The sequence below is a fragment of the Tauraco erythrolophus genome, chromosome 5 (genome assembly GCF_009769465.1).
Source record: "Tauraco erythrolophus isolate bTauEry1 chromosome 5, bTauEry1.pri, whole genome shotgun sequence".
Lineage (NCBI taxonomy): Eukaryota > Metazoa > Chordata > Aves > Musophagiformes > Musophagidae > Tauraco > Tauraco erythrolophus.
The window spans coordinates 74657645-74685634 of record NC_141469.1 but is presented as its reverse complement, the minus strand read 5'-3'; the positions used below and the strand labels follow the sequence as shown (position 1 = coordinate 74685634).

Sequence of the window (27990 nt, the reverse complement as noted above, 5' to 3'; positions counted from 1 at the left end):
CCTTGGTGCTCCCCCTCCGCGAGCCTGCCTGGGAAACCTGCCGCAGGGCACTCAGCTTGCCCAGCTGCAAACCCCAAACTTAGCTCCCTGTATAGCCAAAACGTAAGAGGGATGTCTGCCCAAAGATCACATCAGAGGTAATTTGGAGAACTTAAGGTAAAGGAACCTCTGGAGACCCTTGTGCTGTGCACAGCTGCCAATAACCGGCTTTTGAAAACAGTTTAGCTTTCCATGGCCTAGAGTAAGAGTTCTTTCTAAATAAAAATGGCTATATAATCATAATGAACCATTAACTTTATTAATGCCAACCAAGCTTACTTAAAATATTATTATAAGTGAGCATATAAATAGCTAAGTAAATGCAAAGTTATTTCAGAGCTCTGCAGGGGATATTAATAATGATAACTTCACTCCAGTGAGACCCTGAAGACTCTATTCAAAAGTTAAGGTTTCCTTATTAAAAACACACTTAAGGTTTCCTGGTCCAGCAGAGATTTATTTGCAGCAAACCACTTTTAGTACTGAGGGCTTATAACACTATTACTCTGGCTCTATTATTGTTGGGTAGAACACATAGACTAGTAAACTGAAGGTCAAATCCAAGTGTTTGATGGATGGATGGTTCAGAGACCACCCCTCCTTTCTGCGAGGGTTTTACACACTTTACTCTGTGCTAACGTGATACTGGGAAGCGTTTTCTTTCCTCTCACTCGTTATGTGTCCACAAAGGAATATAAGATTAACTCTCACTTCACCGGCCCTCTGAATGTCAGTAATTTCAAATCACTGTCTCTAGTGCCTTCTGCTCTTAATAATCCTTTGATACACAATGTCAATACAACTATGAAATCAAAGCAAGTTATGGCAAAATTCCTTCCAACTCTGTTAAAAGTTTTGACCTCCCACATGAAATGAATCATTACAGTATTAGTTTCCTTTTAGCTTTGCTGTCAAGTTCTCTGTAGCAAAAAGCTGCCAAGAGTTTTATAATGGCTCCTGTCACCTTGCGTTTGACTGCCTCAGAAGCATGTACAGTTGACTTCAGCCATTGCTTTATCCATAATTTCATCCTAAACAACCCCAAGCCCATAAAAGCCACCGAAGAAAAATTCCCGCTTTATTATCATATCGAACATGTCATGCTCTTGAAATGAACCGGCATCATGAGGCTTTAATCCTCTTTTACCTTCCCCTAAATGCCATCAATCAGAAAACTGTCAGCTCAAGTGTGACAAGAAACCTGCTTCCATTCCCCTGAGACCCTGGTGAAATGAGTATTATTAGCCCGTTTTTTCCTTTAGTGGGGTTCATTACAAAAGAGCGAAGCATCAAGAGATGCAGTCTCCAGCACAAGATCAATATTGATACATCCCCTGTTGAGAAGTTTTGAAATGCTGACCAACACGCAGTAAAAACCTTTGCTGTTTTCCAAGGTGTGTGGTTAATAAAGGTGCTGGACAATTGGCTTCGTGACTTCACCAGGCATGTGACAGAGCTTCCCTGCAGCAAAGCTGAAACACGTATGTGACAACCTGAGTGCAAAGACTCCTCTTTTCCCTCCATTATGAAAGCAAGACTCTCAATAGAGAAGTAGATGACTCCTGCCCAGACTTCTGCCAATCAATAAGCTGAAGATCCTTCTTCTCTTGGTCTAAACACAAACTGACCGTCAAGCAGCCTGGCATATTTCAGAACATCTCTGTTTGTGCCCAGTTGCTCAGCAAAATAACAAATTCATACCAAGATGTGCCAGAGAAAAAAAACTGTCTTGTTAAGTGTATCTGACTTAAAGGGCTGTGAAGCATTTTCTCCAAATTTTGACAGAAGTAAATTTAATCCTTTCTATGGAGCTACGCATCGAATAAATTTAATACGCACTTCTCCTCCTTCCTAGACTTTCCGTTTTGCACAGAAATGGTTGTTTTATTTTAAGAAAAGAAGATCCCAAGAGAGTATATTTGAATAACTATATATTGTAATACTACTTCAAGGCCTCACTCTGCTAATTTTCTCTGTCGATATTTTACAGAAAAGAGTATTGATAGATTACTATTATAAGCACCTGGCATGTTTACATACTTTTCTTTATCTTGCGTTTTGTTTATCAATTTATGTCTATTTACAAGGATTTCAACTTCCCCATCAACACAGACAAAATTCCAGTGAAGGAAATTTAGTGAGCGGAGAAGTTTACTAGTTGAGGGTACAAAGCCTTTTATTTTGTGTTTGTCATCTGGTAAAAATCATCCATAATTCAGTTAGCAGTAATGCCTTGCTGTTATCACAAGTGGATCTTCTTCAAGCTTATCTGAAGAAGTTTTCAGACTTAGTTCTGTGTTCTTTTTTATTTCATAAAAAAAAATAATCAAACCAACCCATCCATGTTAGAAGTGTCAATAGGCAGGCCCAATGTTCAAAAGCACTGAGAAGGAAATACCAGCCTGTGGGCCCCATCCACAACATAACATGGTCAGATGATGGGAGGCATGCGGTTAGCCTCCACTTCTGCAGCCTTTCTTCCCTAGAGCATCAGGGCAGCTGGGGGTAAGTGTTGTGGAGAAGCTGAAGGACATTAACAAGTGTCCATGATTTTTCAAACATCTTGGGGCTTCCTTTGTAAACTATTTCCTAGCAGAAAATGACTAGACCACATGCAGGATGGACAGATGTATGACTACTACAACAACCTGAAGAATGACTTCATAGAGTCATTCCCATTTATTTCATCAATTGTTTCAAATATCATTGTGATTATTGAAAAACAAACCAATAATATTCACCTAGAAGGTAATGTGAAAGACACACACAATATGGATTGAAGTGAAACTATCCACCAATCGCTACAGCCCCAAACATTTTGGTCACTGAGCACTATTGGTAACTGTTACGCTTCTTTGAACTGCTGCTTCTTCTGGCCATCAGCTTTCCTACCCTCCTCCAAGCATATAAGTTGCAACCATCTGACAGTAATTGCCATGACAACTGATGCTGGTCCCCAGAGTACGAAAGACAATACTGCCAGCAAAATTCAATAAGCAGTGTAATGAAGTAGAACAGATCACGGGAAGTTAGTTGTGGGTTCATGGTGTGGACAGTGAGCAATCTGGAGGATCCCCCAAGTGTCCTGGGGCTATCCAAGTCCCAGGCTGGAGCACTCACATATGCTGCTGAGGGTGACCTAAGTGCCCTGAATAGAATGAAGAGATGCTGCAAAGGAGCAAACTATAAGCTTGGAGGAGAAAGGCAGCAGGCTGATGGCAGGGGAAGAGTGGTTTAAAATGAAGCGAACAGATTTGCAGGCAGTAGGGCCCAAAAGGCCATTACAACACCTAGTCCAGCATCCTGGTCCACAAAGGATCTCATGCTGATGTAGGAAAAGCCAGAGAAAGATTTTTAGAGCACAAACCAGGATTAGGCACCCTCCTCCCATTCATTTTCAAATTCCTAAGCTTTCAGCTTACTGGCCTTCTCATCCCTGCCACAAAGTAATCATCTGAAGACAAAAATCTAACATATTCTTCCAAAATTGGAAGGAAAAGAAATAAGCACAGTTGTTTTTATCTGTTCAAGTTCTAATAACTAAGGAAATGCCTTAATTATAAGCATAGGTTAACTGCATGGCATCATTACAGGGCTGATTTGGAGTTGGCTGACTGAATTAATTGCATCCCTTACCTTCACATTTCTTTGATGTGAAACCTTAATTCAGACTTTCCTCATTTTATGATGACTGATTCTGAAAATATTATAAGCATTCTTGTCTATTTCTTTCTATCAAATAATTGGTTTCTACTTTCAACTTTAACAAAGATTTCAGGTTTAGAGTTTCTAATGACATTCAAGTACGTAGCTAATACCAGCTAATTTAGCTAACTACAGTGTTGTTGCAGAGCAGACCAGGTAACGCAAGAGAAATGGTGTGCTAAGAGCAGCAGTTCTGATTGACAAGGCCTTGAGCAATCACTTCATAATTTTGTAATTTGTTCCCTACTTTGAGTTAAAAAATAATCCCTGAACATCTTACTATTTCCTCCTTCAACCACAAATGACTCCCTTGAAACCAAGTCCAAAAACTTAGCTGAAATTTCTTTGAAAGAAAGCCTTTCAGTGGCTTAAGTTCAGAGTGGGTGAGAAACCTCTAGCCAAGAAACAATTCTCCACAAAAGCAAATGTTGCCAAGAAAGCTTCCTGCAATCCTGCTGTCAAAGCATTATGACTCAAGGCAAGCACCACTAATGCCCCAAATGAAAGTGATGTAGGTTGCTGAAAAGAAGAGCAGACAGGAATAAGGAACTTTCTCGCCTGGATCCGATGTTGTTTACATCAGCACTGGCAGTATAGCAAGAGGCTCATGAAATCCAGCATCAGGCCTATGGAGAAAAAGACTTCGGTTTGCAGGCAGCACACCAGGTATATTGCAAAATCCACGAACGGTAAATCATTGGTTTTACCGGCAAGTATCACAAACTGAACTTTAAGAAGGTGCCTCCAGATAGGAATAAACTACCCTGTTTATCCAGATCAATATATCAGTGCAGACCTGCAGCATTTCTCCTGCTGAATAAAGATACTGCGTTATTTACACAGAGATAACCTGCACCATTACTATTAAGATTCATCCCTACGATAATTCCAGCTGTAAAGGATCGGCTAGATGTATATTTGTGATCTAAAGGGCTGTAACATTTAAAAATTTTAGCAAGGAGCTTATCATTGCCTAGCCAAGATGAAGGGCTGGCATCTCTACTTTTTCCTCAATTCGGAAAAAGTTACTAGTGTGTACGTAAGTGTCTGTGGGGGATGAGAACACTCTCTGAGCAAGAAAATCTTCAGAACCAAACCTGAAATGCAGCACTGTGGGAATCATCTTGAATTGCAATAGGCTGAAAGGAGCGCAGCATGGTCCGCTCCCAGTCCTGCCAGCCCAGGACTGAAGTCTCCTGGTGAGCGTCGCTTACCCAGCCTTTATTTCAAACACAAGCAAAAAGATGACGACAGTTCAGCCCAATGAACAGACAAACCACTTACGCTTCCTAGAAACTGGGGAAAAAAAAACCACACACACACAAAAAAAGTCCTCTCTTCTTCACAATGAACAACAGTTCTGATTCCAAACACCAGTTTCGTTTTTGAGGTGGTTTTAAGACCACCACCTCAAGGAGTCAAGCACTTACAGCCCCCTCCACACGCTTGGCAGGGCAAGGGATAACAGCTTTCCACACAACGCTGGAGCTGCTGAAGAGATCCATGTTAACTGAAGCAGGAGTAGGAAAGCGCTTTAGGGGGGAAAAAGGAAACAGCCGGTGGTACCAAGGCAGCAGGTAATTTGGAATAAAGCTGGCAGGAGGGACAGGAAGGATGCTGTGCCCACGCACAGCCCGCGGCTGTGCCGGCTCCGCAGCCTGCAGCCTCCCTTAATCTCAGCTATTGCAGCTCCCCGGTGGAAGCAGAGAGGCTGCTTCTCCTAACCTCCTCCGTTAAAAAAACCTCAACACTAAAACCATCCCGAATTTCTTCTACGAAAAAAGGCCTCAGAGCAAGTAAACAGTTAAGCCATGTGGCCTGTGCTGGGAAAAAAGAAGGAAAATTTGTGGGTAGAAAAGGGGTGGTGGAAGAAGCGATGGCTTTGCTAGCTGGAGGAGTGATTTGCAGAGTTACCTTGGATGTGTGGTTCATCCTCTCCTTGCTTCTAAAGCAGGAGGAGAGGCTATTGCGACATGTTAATCCTCTACTCTCCGCTGCCAGCCCAGCTACGCACACAAACATTCCATTTTGGGGGTGAGAATAAAATATAAACACTGCTGCCAGCACAGCAACTTACTTATCCATGGTTGGATACACTTGTTCTTGGGTTAAACACCTGTCAGTGGTCTTCTCTAAACACCCTTATTTTCAAGAGGCCTTTATATTTTACTTGGAGCAAGATTGCTATTCTCAAAAAAAATTAAAAATGAGCGTTGTAGGTGTTTCTAAGTTGAGAGGGACACAAAGAAGATCAACAAACCTTCACCTCCTGTGGGTTTCAACCATGCGTCGTTTTCAATTGCTTTTCTTCTATGGATTTTACAATTTTCTCCAGATTAATATAAAATGGTGGAAGAATACAGGGGAATTTAATGCTGTGGGTGAACTCTGAAGGCTTTTTGAAAGCCCTGATCGTTGCACAAATGTGACTGTCAGAGCTGACATGTTTCTGTAGCTTTGCATCGTACTTCACAGGCAAAAAAAGAAATAAACATCAATTCCATCTTTCATGGGGATGTTAATCTTGAGCCTTACATCTAAATTATGCCAAAGACATGTTTATAGGATTAAATTCTCCCGTCAGCTAAACCAGTATAAATCTGGTGTAATTCCATGATCTGAAGATCCATTGCTAATTAACTAAAGTCCCTTCAAACCCAAGGAAATTAATAAAACCAAACAATATTAAAAATAGAGTGCATAATTTGCAGCTAACTCAAGACTCAGTTCTGCACACTTTCTGTCACATGCTGCTCTAGGAATACCCCAAGCAAAGGCAAAAAAATTCAGTGCTGGCTCAGGAGCTTCTAAACCTTGCTCTCACTGCTGCAAATATGTGTTTATTAATCTGCTACTTTTCTCTCCAAATAATACTGAAATGGAGTTTGTTTGTTTTAAATAAAAAATTTGAATTTTTAATAAAAAAACTCCAAATCCCAAACAACATAAGCTGCTGTTTGCTGTCTTATGGGCTTTCTGTAGGAATCTGGTATCTTTGGAGATACCAATGACCTCTTTGATGATGTTTAGGCATCCCACCTATGAAACTGCACCCAACAAATTTATTCTGCCCTTTCACGCCTGTTACTAGTTGAAATATTTCTGCTTTGGTGGGAGCAGCTGTAGTATGTAGTTATCCACAAAGCAATGTAATTAAGTGGCAGCTTTTGTTTACTGCTTTGGAAATTTGCCTTTTGTTATATTATTCTTTCAGCTGAAGACAACAGTAGCAAATATAAGGAAAGAAATATTTTTTTAATTACAATAAACATAAAAGGATCATTACCTCTCCAAACAAGTGTACTTCCCCCCCGGGTTCAGTCCTAAACTGTAAGGGCTTTTAGAGTGAACTAGCAAAGCCCCTGCATGCTATTAAGCACATGCGAGGGAGAGATGTGCTCATGTGCCATGATAAATTACTACCACTAGGACTTAATCAGGAGTGTAAGCACCCTCTTGGGCTAGGACAAAACCCCTGGTTAAATTGTGTTGTGACTCTAATGGACTGATTATTAAAATCCTTCTATTGAGAGTGATCATTAGAGGAATATGACAGAGTATTTGATCAAAAGAAAGTCCAAGTAAGACATACTTTACTGACTCAGTACCAGGAAGCAGCAAAGAGCCATTTTCCATACGTTGCATATGAACTTAAAAAATTAGATTTTTCCTGATTAATTCTGCTGCATGTGATTATGAATCCTTCTCTTGCCCTCTTTTCCTCTTTTTTTTTTCTTTTTTAATTTTTTTGGTTGATCAGTTAAAGTATCTATTTTTGTTAATTTACTCTAATTTTATTCTGGTTTATCTATTGTTTTATTGAGCAATTTCAATATTCTGGTTCTATACAAGACTTTTCCCTTAGTCAGGAACTGCAGTCTGTAATAACAGCAATCAAGGCAGTTCATTCTGACAAATGTATGTCAGAAAAAGACTGCTGTGACTTTGAAATATTGAAAGTGACTGATAACATGATGTGTGAAGCAGAATAAATGCATACAAATGGAAGCTTTAGCTGAGCAGTCAAAGTATGAACTAAATACAGTGTCAGAGCTCTGCGCTGAAAGCCCCGTGTGCAGGTGGTTACAATGGCAAATTACTAAATGCACTTTGCAAAAGTGTTTTATGAATAAAGTGGCGAGCACAGTTTTTCCTTGGCTGTACCCTTTTTTTTCTGCTTGCACTTAAGTCATCAAGCAGAATGAATTCATGTTTAAGTACAAAACCTGGGTCTGGAAAGGCACTTGGTTTTTAGAAAAGTCATCAGAGCTGTGACGGCTGGGATCAGGGCCCTGCTTTATTTTGGGTTAACCTAGTGCGATTAGCACTAAAGCAGCATATAAATCACACTGTGCAAACAAGAACCCCCAACATATCCAACTCGTTTGTGTTAGCAAGTGCTTCTATCTGTTTTGACTCCGCAAAAACCTACAGATCCTGGTTTGGGAGACTGTTCTGAACCAGGCCAATGCCAGGGACTAAGTCTGTAAAATATTTCAAGGGAAATTTGGATCAGACTGGTGCAGCCTAATCAAGCACACCTGCTGCCTGTGCCTGGGTTTCCACTATCTGCAACCTCATGCTCCTTGTCGTGCTCGTGCCTGGACAAGCTGCAGCAGTGCTATTTCTCTGCCTGGCTTGGGCAAAGGCTCTGTAACATCTGCAGGAGCAGGACAGCTGGATGTGTGCTCCCGGTGCCTATGTGCACCCAGGACTCAGACCTTTTGGGGCTTCGGTACGCCATGCAGCCCAGCTGGGCTGTGCTAACCAAAGCACACTGCACAGAAGTTTTCCAGAGACACTTACTGCTTACACCATGACAGTCAAAAATCTCAACGCAAGCCTCTTTGCAGCTTATTGCCTTGGTTTCCTTGCCACCACCAAATCATCTTTGGGATTCGGACAGAGGTCCTTAAGACCTCATGACAGCTTATCCCCAGAGCATTTTTTCCTCAAGGCTACTGAGTTCTCAAAAATCCGGAGAGTTAAGGCACCCCCACTCCACCTTCCCCCTTTCAACCAATGCAATCTTCTCTAACCACTGCACTCAGACGTATTTGTGACCCTGCTGGGGACACTGTCCAACTCCTCCTGCTAGTTTCAACCTGATTGTTCTGGGAAGCAACCTAGCCCATGGGCTTGCTCTGAGACACAGCAGAAAGCTTCTCTGGATAGTTTCCTTAGATTTCTCACTTTGCTGATCTCCTCCCTGCATGGAGATGAGCAATAAGGAAGACTCCATCTATTCACCCTCCATAATGATTCACAAACATCCAGCTCCTCCCTCTCCTCACACTCCCTCTGTTCCTGTAACCAGCTCTCTTCTTCCTCGCATTCTGTTTCAGCTAGGGAAGACACCTCTGCTACAAACTCTGCTACCACTCTTCCTTGGCTCCAGGTTGTGGAGACCTTCCACACACTCTTTTTTCCTTTCCCTACCTGTGAACTTGACTGAACTCACAAAGCAAGGCAAGCATTTTCCTTTGCCTACCGATGATTCAATGATGGGTGAAAAATAGCAGATAGGTGTTTTACGGCAGAGGAAATCTCTCCAGGCTGAAGCAGCCCCTGATGAAGCAGTTCCACGGCTGGAAACAAAATTCTTAGCTCAGGTATGGATAAACCCCCCACTTGTCATACCAACAGGTTCACTATTTACCAGAGCATATTTCAGCTTTGAAAACAAGCTTTATTTTCAGGTAAAAGCCTTCCATTTTTATCTGGAAAACAGGATGAGCTGAAGACTAGCTTTATGGTCCAGCTAAAGGTTAATTACCTTTTAAGCCAACAAAACGAGTAAGGAAAGATCTATTATTCTTTTCTGTTTTGCTACTGTGGCTCATTTAAACTGAAATAGGTTGACCAGTGTTTTGAGCAACTTAGGTCAAGAGGCAGGAGCCTTTGGCGGGTAGTGCTGGTATGGGGTAAGTGCGCTAACCCCTTATTTGTGGTTATTACAGTTCTGTCGTCAAGACAGCTGCATGGCTGGATCCTTCCTATTTCCAAAGAAAGCTTTGCATTCACTTTCCACTCCACTTTAAAGGCAATGCTGCTGCCCAGCTGAGTCAGAGTGAGTAGTTAAACCTGTTTGTCTCGAGACTGACGCACACAAACATAAGAGAAGGTAGCCAGAAATCAAAAAATGTACTACGGGAAAGTGTGCAATAACTGTAAACCTAATCTCTTCTTTAGGATTTCATAAAAAGGCAAGTTCTTGGCGGGAAGCCACTTACTGAGACTTCTTTTAGCTTTACTGTCATCAGATTTATAACCAAGCAGTCTCAAATTCTGCAGCCATGCACTTACTCACTCTATAAAACTTTAAAACACACGAACAACTCAGCTTACAAGAAACTTGCTTCCATTTAGTGTTCACTGACTCTACTGCACACTGTCACTGGGTAATATCTGGTCATTTTCATGCCAAGTCTGAGGTGCCTAAGGCTGGAGAAGTGCATAGAAAGTAGTAAGAAATAGCTTGCAAAGCAATATCTATTGGTAATTTAACCCATTACAACTAGACTGTTTTCTCTGGGGTGGTGCATGGGCAATGATGTGGAATTAATATACATAAACAGCTTACCTGGCTGGCCTTTCTGAAATATTAAATGCAGTGCCCTTTGTGAAAGTAAGCTCTGATTAGGAAAAAGGGAAGGCACACAGCTGGCTTTTCCATGGCACCTCTTTTCCAACATGCAGCAATCTTTTCACCACAGCATCGTTTGGAAGCAGAGGTGCCTTCCCATGATGAAAGCAGCAGGCAGCTCTCTGATTCTCATGGCTCTATGCTGTACGAAGGCAAGAAGATCTAATGTCTTTCTCTTATGATTTTCCTTCTCATACTTCATCTCAGTGCTGCTACTTCAGGATCCTTTAACTTACCCCATCAGTTAATATTATGGTATATTTAAAAAGCCCACTAATCTGCTTGCTGCCTTTATATGTTTTCATTAAATAATTTTCCATTATGTGCATGTTATAAACTTCAGACCTGCTGCAGAATCTTTTAACCCATCCCATCAGTTAATATTACAGCATATTAAAAAGTTGCTAAAGTCTATGTTTCTGTAGACGTCTCCACCTCTTTCAACCTCTAATCATGACTGTACTGTGAGACCTGCAAGCACCAGACACATACCGTCAGGAATCAATAAAACCATTTTTCCTGCTCTCGCAAGGCGATGTGTGGGAGCCACAGCTTCTCTGCAGTCCTACAGCCAGCAGCCCTTACTAGCAAGTGAGATGCGAATGGGTAATAAAGCCAGGAAACACTTCTGATGACAATGCAGGAGTCTTCCAAACCTGCAGCTCTGCATAAGACAGTTAGTGGAGTAGGATGCAAAGGGACAGCGTCAGATTATCTGGTCTTCGGGGAAAGCTATTAGCAATGTGCTCATATAGGATTATAGAAAACTGTAAGCTTGATTGGATAGTCGTGGGCTTGATAGAAAAAAAGACGAGAGAATAGTGGTGGGAGAAAAGTTTTCTGCTTTAAAGTAATGAATGTCATATTTTTAAATCAGAATGAAGGTACATATTTTCTCATAATCCATTTGAGGTTACAGGTCTTCAGCCTGGATTTGGTGGCCCAGGAGTGAGCTGTGCAGAACATGACCACCCAGCAGCTCCGCTGGGACAAGCGGCTGGCTCGCTGAGCAGCACTTCCACAAGGTGAGTTTCCTGGCATGAAGGCCAATTGCAGTTTATCTTGGAGGACTTGGGTCAGAAAAAAGGAAGGTGGATGTGTTTTGAAACCTGGGGCCTGATGCAGTTCCCAGTTTCACCCCTATGAGCCTAACGTAGACAGCAAAAAATAAGGATAGACTGCGTTATTTTGGATGGTGAAGAAATATTACATTACTGTGTTGCTGCAGGGTTTTTTTGTATTTAGCATCCTTGCTATCTGAGAAACTATCTTATTATGTGCTACTCTGAAGTTAAGGTGTTTCTTAAGAGTGACTATATCTGAATCAATTAAGACCGGTCTCTTATGACAGATTGCTCAGAAATCTGGAATTAATTTTGATTTTTTTTCCTTTCACTAATGTAATTTCAGTTATATGAACTTGTGACATGATCTAATGGAAAGCTGTATGTATTAAAGTTTTCTGTTTAAATTCAGGAGCTTGCATCAAGTCCAACAATTGTTCCAATTTGCAAATTATTCTAATTTTCTGGAATAATAAGAAAAAATTCCTTTGGAGGGGGATTTTACCAGTGTCTCTGCTGTATTATTCAGAATATTATATATACAGCTTAGAACAGTATTACAATTCTAAGCAAATAATAGAGGCAAAGCAAAGCTGAGCTCTTACTAAGGCATCCACTGTTGTTCAGATGATCACTGTATATAATAATGAAAAATCTAATTAGATCATTATGGTCAGTCCTCTGCAGGGTTAGGATGTAATCCAAAACTCTTATTTTCCCCGTAGCTGGCAAAAGATAAACCAGAGAGTAAGGGATACTCTCTTCATTATAAAAAAAACAAAACATAGCAAAAAATGAAAAAAAAAAAAAGAAAAGGAAGGGGAATCTCCTCAAAGAAAGAGGTACATAGTCCCAAGGACTCAGAAAAAGAAATCAAGGTAGTTTAGGAAGGAAGTAATTTTCCTTGCACTGGAGTCTTTGGACATCAGTGACCTCCAAGACACAGAATGAAAATCTAAGGGGAGAGAATTAATAGTGAGGAGACAGGAAGAACACATATTTATAACTCAGGGCAGGAACTTTCTAAAACTCAAGGTTTTGCTGATGAGATAAAAACAGGACAAGAGAAAATCCATAGCATTTATTTAAAGCATATCCCCAACGATTTGCTATGGAGAGTCTGAAATGCTACATGATGGCTCTCCTTTTTGCTTCCAAAGTTTTGGACATCATGGTATAAAAACCCCAAGCATCGCTATAGGCTCGGGGAAGAGTGGCTGGAGAGCTGCCTGGCGGAGAAGGACCTGGGGGTGTTGGTTGACTACCGGCTTGATATGAGCCAGCAGTGTGCCCAGGTGGCCAAAAAGGCCAATGGGATACTGGCATGTATCAAGAATAGTGTGACCAGCAGGAGCAGGGAAGTGATCCTGGCCCTGTACTCGGCACTGGTGAGGCCGCACCTGGAATATTGTGTCCAGTTTTGGGCCCCTCGCTTTAAGAGAGATATTGAGCTCCTGGAGCGAGTCCAAAGAAGGGCGACTAAACTGGTCAAGGGGCTGGAAAATAAAACTTATGAGGAGCGGCTGAGGGAGTTGGGGCTGTTTAGCCTGGAGAAGAGGAGGCTGAGGGGAGACCTGATTACAGCCTACAAATACTTGAGAAAAGATGGTGGGGAGGTGGGGGAAGGGCTCTTTACATTAGTGATGGGTGATAGAACAAGAGGAAATGGGTATAAGCTTAGTCAGGGGAGATTCAGGTTGGATGTTAGGAAGTATTTCTTCTCTGAAAGGGTTGTCAGCCACTGGAATAGGCTGCCCAGGGAGGTGGTTGAGTCCCCATCCCTGGATGTGTTTAAGAATAGGGTGGATGATCTACTTGAGGATATGGTTTAATGGGGATTAGGGATGGTTGGACTCGATGATCTCTAAGGTCTTTTCCAACCTAGAAATCTATGTATCTATGAAGGTGCAACACTTTCTGCTGGTGAGGTGTCTTTAGGCTTGCTATGAGGAAATCATTAAAAGTATCGATTTCTTTTTTCCCCAGGACAGAAAGACGTGACTGGCTTTTCTAGTTGCAACACAAATTCTTTGCAACCTTTGTAATTTATGCCAAACTCAATCCGAGGTTTCTGCAGAAGCTATGTGGTAGTTGTACCTTCCATACAGAATGCCGTTGTACACTCCACCTCTCACAGAGGACCGCCAGGATGGATGCAACTGCTGCTTCTTCTTTCGGCACACAGACAGCTTTAGATGTCTGTAAGCTTGTGCTTGGCTGGGGTGAGTGCCATTTGGGGGAACACAGCTGATGAACAACAAACAAGAGTCCCATACTGCGGGCTCTGAGGGCAATCTTGCCTGCTTTTTTATTTTCATGTTTCCCTTTTATTTTAAAGTGAAGCCTTTGGGGCAGAATGCACATGGATGCTCTTGGGATATGAGGAATGCAAAACAACTATGGCTTGATTTTCCAGCGGTACTGGGTGTTGACAGATTGTAGTCATTTAAGTGAAAAGCTGGCCCTTGGCCTCTGATGAGTATGAAATTAGTGTTTCCTCTCCCTCTGCCTCTCCCTCTTCCTCTCCCTCTCCTCCCACGTGCTGCGTGGCCAGGACTGTAGTGCAGAAGAAAAGAGTCAGTCAGCAGAGGAAGCAGGCATGTAAGAGGGATCTGAGCACTTTGCTGCCACCCCCTCCTTGACCCCCGCCAGAAACCAGCCACCAGCGCAGTGTCTGAGCCATTGCTGCTGCACTGTAGGAAGCCCAGACATCCTATGAAATGCTCTGAAAAGAGCTTGCAATTATGTTTATACCTCCCAGGGGTGCAATGAAAGTTTTAAAGTTTAGGGCTGAAAAGACTTCCTAACAGGTGTCAAATTTAGTGTCAGCACACAGTTCCTCATGAACCAAATGACACATCCTCTTCAAACTCTCCCAGGAAATTTGGCAGTTCCTATTGCTAAAGCCCCTGTCATTAACTTGAAAGAAAAATAGAGAGAGAGAAAAAAACCTGACATGCTGCCTGGAGGCTGGTGGTGCTCAGAAGTTTAAGTCTTAGTGGCAAAGAAAAGGAGACAGCAATCTACCTGAGCACATCAACTGTCTGCCTAATGGCATGGACAGATGTGTTTGTGAAGATCTGCAACTCGTGAATGAAATTATCAGGTTGCTACGACAGGTCCATCATTCAAACACTACCCAAATTATTTTCTATATTATTTGTGCTACCGTCACACATCTATTTTGAGGACGGACTTGAAGGATCTGTTTTCAGAGACAGCATTAGGCACAGAGTGGTCACAGGCACTACATAGGACCCCAGCTGGCCACTTTGCCATCTCAATACAGCAAAAAGCCAATCTCATTCTGCAGTCAGACCACTCACTGCTGCTTATGTCTTTGTTTTGGCCTAGAAGAGATTTTCTGCATGCGAAAAAGAGAAGTCTCAAAGACCAGTTTCTTTACAATGCTTTCAGTTGGTTACCCTTCTCTTTTACCAAACTGTACCTGTACAAAATACTTTTGAAGGCATATTGAGATTGTGCTTTGAACAGTATAACTTTTTTCATCAAAACCAGTTTGCTCATCCCCAAAACATTAGATTTCCTTGAGTTTGGAAAGAATAATCCTGAATAGAGTTTCATTTCTATGGTGTGGCTGGAATTAATTTTTTAAAAGCTCAGCAAATGTGCACAAAGTTTCTAAGTGATGTGCATTTTGTCATGCTCTCCAGTAATGTTTCACTGTACCCAGACCTGCATTTGCAAGAATAATTCTGATTTTAAATTGCATGAGTTCAAATATGGGAGAGCACTCACTCTTCTCTCTAAAGAGTACAGGCATCACCTTACACTTGTAAAGTTATAAACACGATATGAACAATACAAGCAAGTGTACCTCAATGGCAGCACATTCCTGTATGACACTGGCTTAATTGCATCAATTTGAAATCGAGTATATATATAGAACCTTCTGTGTCAATTTAGCTGTAGCCTAATATAAGCATTTTCGGTTTCTGGTTCCTTGGTAACTGGAGGCTCATTCCTTACTGGTAGGATCATATCCCTTGCAAATACATGGGCACTAGCTGGTCGCAGCAGTTTGAGGCTGGGAGCAGGGTGGCTGTCAGCACCGGCTCCGCGCCGTGCTCAGGGCACTGCAGCTTGTGTGCTGCTGCAGTGGGGTGCGTACCAGATAACCAGGTGGTCATCAGCTGTGGTCCCACATCCCAAACACAGGTACACAGCCAGTAGGACCATCTTCTTGGTTATTTCAGGCTTCTTTTTAGCAACTTGCAGACTGCCTGTGGTATAAAGGAGCCATCGAGATCCATCAGGGGAGGAAAGGACATCAGGGAATTTAATTTTTGCAAGGCCCCAGATGTGTTTTGATGGCATCACAGCATTTCAAATTGATCGCAGGTTTAATGACTTTCTTAAGTAGCCTAACTGATGGGTAACCTCCCGTAGAGACTGAAGTACTTCACAGAGCAAGTGAATATCTTTGCAGTCCCCAAAGGCTGCAGTATTTTGCATGTGTTAGTCCCCTGAAGACCAGCATAGCAGACATCCCAAACATAGAGTGTTTTTGGAAATCCCAAATGCCTAAACTTTACCATAGTGTTATCTTGATTGTGACTCAAGCCCCGTAGCATCAGAGAGAAGAGGTAGGTGTTTACACCTCTCTCTCTTTTCCTGTTTCTCTGGGATTTGCCTGAACATTCAGAAAAGGTAAGGAAAGCCTTAAACTCCTGCCCGTGCTTGCTGCACTGAGACCAAAATCTCCTGTAAGCTTGCCAGACCTTTTACAGCTGCACCCTGGGGATTTAACACTGTGCAGCTTATGAGTTTATATGAAATTTCATAAAAGAGAAGCTCTGTATTTTCACATAAATACATTTATTTGGGGAAAGATCAAGAAATGCCAATATATTTCAAACCAGTTCCCTGCTGCATTAAAGAATGTGAAATATTCATGTGAACATTCGCTAAGCCTATCCAGTGAAATCTATTTCTCTCTCTATTTAGCATGCAGGCTGCAGCAGCTGAAGGTTGTTCAGGCTTTTCATTAGGAAGGAAAGTAAGGACAATTTGTGAAAACCACATGGAAGTAATCATAAGGAACAGTACTGAAGGGGTTTTAGAACAAGATCTTGTAAGTTACCTTGTAAGCATGCTTTCTCTTTCATGTGTTTGTTTCTTATATGGTGCTTCACTGCTTCAAACTGTAAATTTATATTTATGAACGTAATTAGAAGTGCAATATAATAAGCTTTCATGATACAGAAAGAAAAATCTAAGGGGCAGCACACACATTTTCAGAATATATATCTCAGGCTCTCTAAATTCTCAAGTAGGTAGCACCACTCAAAGCAAATTCCTATTTCTTTGCTCAACCATTACTCTTGATAATGTAATGAGTTACTTTCTCATCAGTGTTATGTTTTGTGTATCCATCCAGACCCTCTTGTGGCCCAATATCTCACAAATAATCCCTTTCTTCACCCACCTGAACTCTGATAACTGTAGCAGGAAGTGGAAAATGAGGAAATCTGAGTGCCTATGATCTCTGATTCCACCAGGGAAAAATATCTGACCTTGGGAATTCATGTAAGTCTCCTTATGCTATGGATTCTCTAAGTATTAAATGGAAATGGCATTTACTTTCCATTGAGAGATGCTAATATTTAAATATTGCTTCGAAGATCTTCAGATAAAGAGAGCTATATATGCACAAATTTTTATGCTTCTTTCTGCTTTCTTATACCTTCAAGCTATAATAATACACTGAAACACTGAAATTTTGTCACAAAATAAAATTGTACTTGGAAATGTCAGGCCTGCACACACCAATGATCCAGAAGTCACTAAAGGCAGTTTATCAGAAGACGATGTCATCTAACCTCTCCAGATACTGAATACTGCGACAAAGAAGATAATCACTTACCAGAACCAGCCATGACCATTTCCCCCATGTACTGAGAACTATAACAAGTTTGTAAATGATGTCAGAAACAGTCCCCAGGGTGTGGTTTGAATACATCCACTTTGACTTGGAGAGCAGCGGTGGCGGGGATGAAGAATGCTCAGCTGCATGGGCAGAAGCCATGCCATGCCACTCGGCAGGTTCCCGGTATTTAGTAATAGACACACTACCTGGGAAACTCTCCTATGTCTTCAAATTTTAGTACTCAAACCTACATGGGTAATGCTCTGAAGAGGATGACTTAACACCTTAACTAGCACCTGAGATCTCTAACAGCTGGAAGCATTTTTTATAAAGATTACAGGAAGAAATTTTACTCATTCGTTTTTTTCATGGAGACCCTGAACACTACAGAGCCAGAGATTTTAGCAGAGCCAGCCTGGTCATGGCTGGAATACTAAAGCAATAAAGTATTCAGTAAATTGCCTATCGTGCTACTTGTAATTTATAAAGCAAATATATGTTTCATTGAAATTAAATTTTTTGTTGATCCTGTGAACTTTTGTATTATGTTACTGCTATACCAGCACAAAATTCAGCCAAACTAACCTCAACATAGAACAGATTCAAAGAATCCAAGTCTTCTCTGTTTGTGCAGAATGTGTGAGCAGAGGGTGATTCCTCTGAATCTGCGTATTGTTACTTATTGACTACTTTTCCCCCTTACCTCAATCTATGGACTGAAGGCAATGGCAATAACTTCAATGAAGGATATTCATACGACAAACCGGTACACATTCATTGTAGCAACCACACAGAAGAAATTCCATCACAGCAACTGCAAAATTTTTGTTACATCTAACACAAACCATTAAAAGCTAGGGTGAGAGAATAGGTTCAGAATAAGAAAGGATCACGAGGTTAGCCCGCATCTTCTCCTAAAAACTGAGTTGCTAATACTACACTTTTAAAATGTTTGGTTGTTTTCTACATTTCACATTCATCCTGATTTAGGAATCAATACTAGAGTGAAGCACAAATACTGCAAAGGCACAATACATACAATAATGGATATTTCCGATCCTAGCAGAATTACAGTACCAGAAGCATCTCTAGAAATCTCACTTTTGTAGCCATGAGATCAATTAATATTGGGATAAGCATCTAAGCTTTTGGGTACTAATAGGGGTCTTTTCACTGAAATATCCAATGTTCTTGTTCATCACCTTCAGTTTCCCATCAGTGTCCAAGTTTACTTTTTTCTCTTTAAGAAAAGGCTTTCGTAACAGGAAGGGTTGAATTATACTGTCCCGCTATAACAAATGAATCAACTATTTCCTCATTTCCCTGCTAATGAAGTTCAGCCTATCCTATTAATGTTTTCCAAAAGAAACAAGAATAATTTAAATAAAAGCAACATGAAGTATTTTTAGTGCAGTTTCTAGAAAAGAGAATAATCCCATGTCTCCAAGGAAGTGAATGCCTATGTAAGAAATTAGGTGGATTGCAAGAATAAGATGATCGTCCTTCACAGAAAATTACATTAAAAGACGGTCCAGAGCTGAGAGAGACCTTCTCTTAGGACCTGTTCTTCCTTCTCTGAACACTTACCTTTGTGAGAAAACATCTCGGTAGGGGCTGCCGTGCTGCAGTGCGATCCCATATCCTCTGTCCGCAACAGTGTTCCCGACCGTGTAAAAAGAGCAGTCTGCGTCGTTGATGGCCACGTACTCCAGTACTGCTGCGTCCCATACAAAGGCATAGTTCCCGTATTTCACCTGCAGTAAACAGAGGAATTGCTCAGACTATGGACTGTGAAGTCCCAAAGGAGGTCAGTGCACCTGAAAATGTGACAGTTTCAGCACAGTCTGTTCTTTAAAGAAATTGAAGTTTGGGTGCCCAACAGCTGTTACCACACAAAGCACACTGTGACTGGTGCTGTGTGGTGCTTTGGCTGAGCACCTCAGCAGAAATGGAAGAAATGTGATCTGAGAACAACGTGCTGTCAGCGGAACAGTGCAGTGCAGGAAACCCGTACTGACCCTCTTCACAGAACAAAGGAAACATCAGGCTCCCTCCATCAATGTTAAACTCTACCTCAAGTCCTCCCCTTAGTTTTTATTTTGATCTGTTAAAACAACCATTTAGAGGGAAGGTAGGTATTCACATAAGGAGAAGTGTGGGAGGGTAGGCATGACTACCCAGATGGAAGACCACCGTTCAAGATGGTCCACATTTCAGTCATACTTCAGGTTGCCATAGATGGCATGAAAACCCATTTGTTTTCTTGGCTCAGTGCATGATTGTGGGCAAGCCTATGCTGGCTAGATTTTTTGGGATTATTTTTCTCAGCATGAAAGGTTTTCACATATCTTCAAAGCAAGATCATGTAATCATTTTAACTGTTTTACTAAGGTAAATCCAAAACAACTCATTATCTTGAAAAGCTTTTAAAGTAACATTTTACCATCCATTCACTTTTGTAACAAATCCAGATTTTTCTTTTCATTTAAATATATAGATGTACACAAAATTTCAGCATTTATTCAGAAGTAAGCTTTTAAAAACAGAAATTCAGTCTAAACAAATCCTTCCGTATTTCAGTGAATTTCCTCTTTCCAGTCAAACCATATTTTTCTGAAAAAAAAAAAAAAATTTCCAGCTGTTCTACCAGGTCTTTTACTAGTTTTCTGTTTCTTTGGTCTCTTGTGGTAGACCTGAAGAATCACATTGCTTTTCTCCTGACCCTCTGCTTGGCTTCACTCAGCACTTTCTCTATGCCGTATTAGCCAGCTAAGCTGTAAAACTAGGCTGAACCCATTGACTTTGTACATCTAATGGGAATAAATATGTGACAGCTAAGTGAAAAGCAAACAAAACACAAAAAGGCCATCTGGGGCCAGGCAATCCAGAGAGAATTCAAAACCAAGTCAGCATATCAAAATAAGCAATGTCAGTACATCATTTAGATTAGGCTTTGACAATGTAGATTATGTTTTTAAAGACTGTTTACATATAAAAGCTACTGAAGCAAGCCACACCGGCTGCTTGCTCACAAGATGTAGTGCACAAGAAACGACTGCATTTGGGACACATTCCTTTTCATGCATAATCAATCTGAATTAGACACTGCAGGCCTGGAAAGGGAATAGTTCCTGTTTCCATTAGTAGGCATGGTACAGGGCGCACTCGTGCAGATTTTGGAGCAGAAATGGAGTCATATTATCTGTGGACTCTGCTTGATTGGCAGGAGAAAGAAAATTCTTTTCAAAATACACACACGCAAATGCAAGACTGGGTGAGTTTTAATCTTCGGGCTCTGAAAGTGGTCAAGAAAAAAAAATGGAAAAATTTTTTACCATGAGAGTTGTAGAACACTGGAACAGGTTGCCCAGAGAGGTGGTGGATGCTCCATCCCTGGAGACGTTCAAGGCCAGGCTGGACGAGGCCCTGAGCAACCTGATCTAGTTGGAGATATCCCTGTTCCTTGCAGGGGGGTTGGACTAGATGACCTTTGAAGGTCTCTTCCAGCCCTAAGCATTCTATGATTCTATGATTCTAAGAATAGATTTTTTTTTGCCTCCCAGTGGAGGATTAGGTCTATCTAAATGAACAAGGAATCCTTTATATAGAAGTTAACTCGCGGTTATCAAACAATACAACTTTTATGCTGTCTTCTAGGCACTGAAACTCACAGAGCTCTTCCTAGCTTGGGTTATTCTGATCTTCCTACAGGCACCACTTGGCTAAGAAATAGATTGCATGACTGAGAAAAAAGCCCTTCCTAGGAGCAGTTAAAAGGATAACGACTTAGCCTGAAAAAGAATCAGGATGTGCAAACAGCAAGGGAGGGAAATAGGAGACAAAAGCAGAAGATCAGATGGGGAAATGAATCCTGAAAAGGATCAGATGGACTTTCCAAACAAAGGAATTAAGGAAAAGAGGGGTTCAAAAGATGAGTAATTTTACATGTAGGCAGATAACCTTTGAGGTAATGGCAAGAGCAAAGGGTTATGTTGTGACACCTGCTTTTGTCCTAACCCACCTAACTCTTTTTCTGTCCTAGTGCATTGAATTCACCTAAGTGCTTGTAAAGAGACTTATCAGCTGCTCAGCTGGTCAGGAAAAATTCTCTTGATTTGGTTGTCTTGCTGTAAAACAACTCGCAGTGAGAATATATAAAAGTGGTAAAAGCACTTACTGTCAATAATATCTGTGATGAAGTGGTATATATAACATTCTTAGAGCAGACCTGATAACATCACAGTGCAGTTTCCCACAAAGATACTACTTTTCATAGAAAAGATCACAGTGAGTCTCAGTTAAAGCGCAGAAGGCAGGAAAGAGATTGAAGAGCCAGAAGTGACCATCCCAGCCATCTACCTTGAGCACATGATTGCTCCATGCAATAAAATACATCCCTTTTAGCATTTCTGCCCCATTTACAAATCTAGAGAATTCAAATCCATGGAGCAAACCTAAGTTGCAATTGTCATGCCTGCAATCACTCTCTTTAAGGAACTACTCTTCCAACAGTTTTCATTGCTATTCAATGTGATTTTTTTTTTTTTTTAATTTAAATAACTTTCTTACGTCATTCATGGTTATTTTTCTTTTTGCAATTCTGAATACTCTCACTTTGGGGCTAACATCTTTTGATTATTGATGAACCTTTCTGTTACTTAACTGGGCTAGATGTAACGTACTTTAATCTCTCCTTGCAAAGCTATCAGTTCACTTCTCCTATTAGCAGTGATACTACTTTTGAATTGTCTTCAATTCTTAATTTTTATATATGAGAAAAACACCTGTCTTGCTAAGAGAGACTCAGTTATCTGGAAGCTGAGGAGGCATATGATTCACTTTCTAGCATACCCTTCTTCTGAGATTCATAGACTAAACCATATGCCCGTGGATCTTTCACATAGCTTAAGACTGGTTTTAGCCTAAAGATCTAAGAATAAAATTTTGCTAGGCTATAGCACGTCTGGAACACTGCTGATATTTTACAGATTTGCACCTACAAACAAGGGGTAGCTATACTGTGAAAAGGGAGGGATGATGCTCTGTGTGAAAGGAGAAGGGAATTTTAAAACAACATGTCAATTAAAAATCTATATCCTTCTCTCTCTCCTTCTTACTGTGAGAAGCACATATCTTGTAACTTTCCAATAGCTATGCTGAAGACTTCCACTTTGGGCCTCAAAATAAAAAGCAAAAATTCCAGCTCTGCATTTTTTAAAAAGTTAAGGAGCTTACAGTCAGTCAATTAGGGGGGCTAAATGAAAGCAAAATCTCCTTGGAAAAAGAAACAGTTCTTTGTCATATACAAAACTCACTACTCACAGAAGATCCGCATCCCTGATTCTACATTTACTTGTCTAATTTACTTGTCTAATTACACTATTGGCATTTAGTGTTGAGATGGTAACATTTCAGGATGGTGGCAAATCTGAATGCTGTTCACACACGACTGTGCAGCCCAGGATTGCCTGGGAAGCATTTGTACAAGGGCAGCATATTATCATTCAGCAGCAGACCCAGCTTTCCAGTCCACCAGGCCATGGAGAACTGACACTTCAGTCTCCTTCCCCATGGCATCCTGCCTGTCAGCATGGCAGAGGCTAAAAAGATTTTTGGAGTATCTGATGACTATTGCCACTGGGGAAAAAAATAAAATACAGGCAAAATTGAACCTGTTAGTTGTTCATCAGGGTATTTCAAACTTGTGTGCTATACTGGTTGTTAAGTGGACCTGGAAGGTACAGTACCAGACAGAAATGCTTGACTTGACTTCATGGTTTTGTGAGCAATTCCAAAGGAATTACTGTAAAAAGAGTTGTTACACAGAATAGAGGCCATCAGCACATAGATGGTAAAACTATGTCTGTAAGGCTGTTGTATTTCTATTTTCTATCACTGCACATTTATGAGATTCTTATTTGCTGAAACCCTGACTGTAGATACCAGTTAAAATTTATCTTTGATGACTCCACCAAAAACCAGTTGAGTTATACGAGGAAAGCATTTAAAGCCATTATGCACATATTTTACACCAACACCGATATGCACAGTATTTCCTCTTAGAGCTAACTCGTTCATGCAGAGTAGGCTGAATAATGTATTTGTGTACAACTCCAGCATTCTAAAAACACATTTCTAGGCCTAGAAAATTATAAATTTCAGAAAAAAATAATTGTAAGTAAACAACAACCAACTACTGCAATTTTTCATACTTGAATTCCTGGACAGTATCTTTTCTGTATTTTAAATTCCTCTTTAAAAGAGATACAAAGAATCCTCATGAAAGAAAAAACGTACACAATAGGCTGCAGGTTGAACAGAACTGACAGTTATTTTTCCTGCAGACTTCTTTTAAATATTTCATCACACATAAAATGTGTTACCTGTTATAAAAAAACCCACAACTTTTAAAGCCAGGGAAATCTTAAGATACTCCAAGTGATTAAAATATTACTTTCCTGGAAGAAAATCTGAAAATTATTAGATAATGCTGATGAAGCACATTTTCTGAATAGCCTGTGCCTACATCCCAGAGGCACAGTGGTTATGCTTTTTCTACTCATTTCCATTACGAGTCAGGTACCATCCTTCCCCTCCAACTGCTGTATACCTTTCCCTGCCTCTGAAGTTGTCCGTTGTATTTTTGCCAAGAACACATGAACAGAAACAGTCTTCCACAGCATAGCAGCAGCGACTCCAGCTCTGACTTAAAACCAATTGAGGACACTGACTAATCACCTGCTTCATACATGTTCTCCAATATGGACCATTTCACTTCACAGACTACACAGGGGAAAAACATTATCCAAGGCTGTTAGCCCTATGCCTATCAGTGTGGACCTGAAATTTTGGCATCTATAAATACAACAATGAATTTTTTTATATAGTCTTTGCATATTCAGCAAGCATGCAGTAGCTGCAGCCTGCAGAGGGCTGTACTCCATTCTACAAAACAGCCTCACCAAGGCTGCTATTACATGAGGAATGAAGAAGAGGGAACAAAACGGAGCAAACCTTTGCAAACATATAAGTGAGCTAATATATGTAATGTGGATATTGTACTCTGAAATGGGAAAAGGCAAGGATAAAATTTGTGGCAGAAGCTTAAATGTAGATTCTCGTGGTAGATGTTGCCAAACAGCTTGATGGCATTCACAACAAAGTTGTTTTTTTTTTTTTTTTTGGCAGAAGGGAATGGAAACACATTAATCTCCATAATCCTCTTGCAAGAGGTCAGTGAAGTTCCTGTTTATTGTACTGAAGCATAAGTCAGATCTTTGGCTTTCAGAGAAATTCTCGTTTGCTAATTTGTTTTCCTCCAGGGACAAAGGTTTCAAGTCTTCGTTTTGTTCACAAGGGGGAAAATTCTGGCTAACTTCTATTTGGATTACAGTGAAATAAAATCTCACATTTTGGCTTTCTTGAATAAAACCCACTCATTTACCATTGTCTCAAACTTTCTGTAGTTCTGAAGCTCCGTTTTGGAGCTTCTTGCCCCACACTCCCTTGCAGGCCACGTGTGGCTGATCTGCATAATTTCGGAGTGAAATGCAGTGATGCATTCGGGGAGGCAGAATATGAATCTGACTGACAGCTCTCTGCGGTGCGTGATGGGAGTTAGATTCTCATGGTGGTATTAGGGCACAGAACAAAAAATCCTATATACATACAACTCTATTCAGTCATCAAGGCAAACAGCTAATTAAATAATAATAATAACCCTTTAGGGTGTAATTTTGCAGGATCTATAGAAAGGTATTTAAATTCAAGGGGTACTATTTGACAAACACTGACACTTATTCTTCATACTTATTCAAACAGAAAAGTGCAGAATCATTTCTAAAAGCTAGTGATTTCATTTCATTGAACTAGTGCCCAGGAGCGAACAGCAGCAGGAAATGAAACACCAGGGAGCTTGGGGGAAGAAAGAAGAGGTTAGAAATCCCAGCCTCATCTCCTCTTCAGTATGAAGTTTATCTTTCATTACATTGTCATATCAGCTTCAATGGCATGTCTATTTGCTCTAGATAAAACTTCATCAGGAAAGGCATTAATTCCTCGCGTGCAACCTGCCACCAACTTCTTGAGAAAAGCTTCATGATCACACGCTCACTTGTTACACTGGTCAGACCTTGAATAATTCACCCAGAATTAGAAGAATTACTCAGGTATGAAAGCTCTATCATGAGAGGGCGCCATCGTGTTAGCATTTTTCCAGCGCTCAGTGAGTTCACATTTTGCCATTGTAATTAAAGGTGTCTTGTAAGTTACAAAATAACGATCAGAGCAAAACAGAGCGGAGGCCAGCCCAAGGTACAATTTCTGAGGGCGATGGGAGAGCGGAGCCAGCTGCTTCTCTAGGTAATCACAGCAAAGCACTAAAAAGGCAGTGGATCACGCTGATTACTGACATGCAGCTGAGCCACAGGTTCGTTACAGCTAGCATTAATTTCAGATGGAAGAGAAAAAAAATAAAACAGAAAAAAGTTAAATCTCAACAAATCAGACCTTTGAATGGCAAGGAACAATTGTGTTGTTTTTGGTTTTTTTTTTTAAATCCAAATTCTCATTTATTTTATGAAATTTTAGTGCTGCAAATACTAATGAAGATTTTTTTAAGGGTATCATCAGTGAAGGTACTATAAAGAAATTATATGAAAGCACTTCAGGTCCCTCAGAAACTTAGATCTCTGGGAGCCAAGTGGCAGTCTCAATAATGAGGCAAATTTGAACCAAATGTCACTAAAGTGACTCCCTGCTTCTGATACATTTGTATTTTTGTGGCAGCTTATTCTCAAATTATTTCCAAGTATTTAAATGAGAAAATATACACAGATCAGTCCTTTTAATTTAGGTAAAAAAGTAAGATTCTGTGGATTAAAATATCATGAAGAAGATAAATGCAGGTGAATTTAGAAAAGCAGCATCCCTCTTTAAGTTAAATCAAGCCAGTTTGTTACTAGCTGAAGATTTTTGTCCTCATTCTTTAGAATAGAAGTAGAGTCAATCTAACTGCAATTCTTGGGCAGCATTCCTTATTCAAAGAAATACTTATTGAATACCAACTGCAAGGATAGAAAAAATCATAAAAATTCAAAAAACTACTCATCAGAACTATTCATCATCTGAAAAAGAACTTTCACCAGAAGAAAATACTGTGCAAACTACCAATGTTACTAAAAAATCCTCCAGTAATAGCTCATTTGAAAAAACACAGTTTAATTTTAGAAACTTATTTTAAAGAAACTGACTTAACTTTCCATTTTTTTATATTGCTTGTACAAAAGCTTTGACCACTTCCATAGAGGTAATAGGATTCAGGATGTCCCACTACTCACACAAAATAATTTAACTATCTTATTCTGGACCCTTTTATCCTCCTCTCTTGGATAAGAATCTCCTGCCCAGGTTTGGATGGAGCCAGCTTCTCCAGCTGCTCCCAGTCCCTCTTTTTTTCCCCTCTGAAATTACATTGCACAATAGCTTAGCACGTTTCCCTTCATTTTGGTATCCTGTGGGAAACAAGAAGCACTAACTGCTGGTAACCTGCACTGCACATCACAAGCTTGGACTGGGTCAAGATCATAAAGCTCAGTGCTTCTACATCAGTTTGCTTTCAAATGGACTTTGGTGGTTTTGAAAGCTACTTCTTCCTCTGGAAAACTTGCATGAAACTACCAATCTTCTTCTCTAGCAGTGAATCTTCCACTTAAGCACAGCAGTTCATGTGGCTGTGGAAAGAAGTGGACTGAGATTTGTTCCAGCCCCTTAAGGTTCTATGTTTCAGCGATATCTGACATCCTCTTTTCCTGAGAGTTCAATAAAGGCTACCATGGGATTTCTCTAAGTATTTCTTTCAGGCTGTAAGTACAGGCTGGCGCTACAGAAGTTTTCCAGTAAAGCACTCTAGAAAAGCTCCACAGAGAAATTTCTGCCCTATGGTATTTCCAGATAAAGCAACCATTTTAAGCTCCATCAGTTCTCCTGCAGGCGGGTCAGTCCCTTCTGACCATACGGTCCAGATGGCGAATGCTGCACAAATAAATGTATTTGTATCCCCAGGTCAGTCCATTGTTAAGAACCTGTTTTTCCTCTAACATGTGGGTTCCTACTGCTACCACACCACTCCTTGTCACCAACTTGTCAGGTCTTTGGAGACCCTGCTCCTGAATGTATTTCAATTCTCACAAGAAGATACTTTGAACCCTCATGAAAGGAAAACATTACAGATCTGAGCTAAGAATGTTTTATCTTTCTTTTGCAGTGTAGAACCCATGAAAAACATTATGAACCATGGGAGGAGGAAGACCAGTGCAGCGCCAATTTTTTACTCAGTTCGGACTGCCGGCTTTCTATCACTGTACAGACAACTGAGAAGATGACAAAACCTAACAAGCTGACATGTATTGTCCCCATAGCCTTAAAACTAGCTCCTCTCTGCTGCTGCCCACCCTACAGCACATCTTCTGCAATTCAAAACACTCAGCATTTTGCTGTCGCCAACTAGAACGTCAAATTCCTCATATAAAACAGTTAATACAAAGAATACAGGTACAGTCATTTAAAATGCACAGGCAGAGCAAGTCAAGGTAAAGGAGCAGGCACCTGGGTTCTTTAGGTACAAAGGTAAATAAATGCATAAACAG

At 40.6% G+C, this 27990-nt stretch overlaps 1 protein-coding gene across 2 annotated transcripts in view; it reads right to left on the bottom strand.

The window, feature by feature from the left end:
- GRID2 (glutamate ionotropic receptor delta type subunit 2) overlaps positions 1–27990 on the bottom strand; it is a 753158-nt gene that overhangs the window by 52248 nt on the left and 672920 nt on the right. For both annotated transcript variants that reach the window (XM_086611621.1, XM_086611622.1), the window contains one exon: positions 18932–19098. In XM_086611621.1, coding sequence (XP_086467747.1) covers positions 18932–19098 — 167 coding nt within the window. The remainder of the gene's footprint in view (positions 1–18931; positions 19099–27990) is intronic.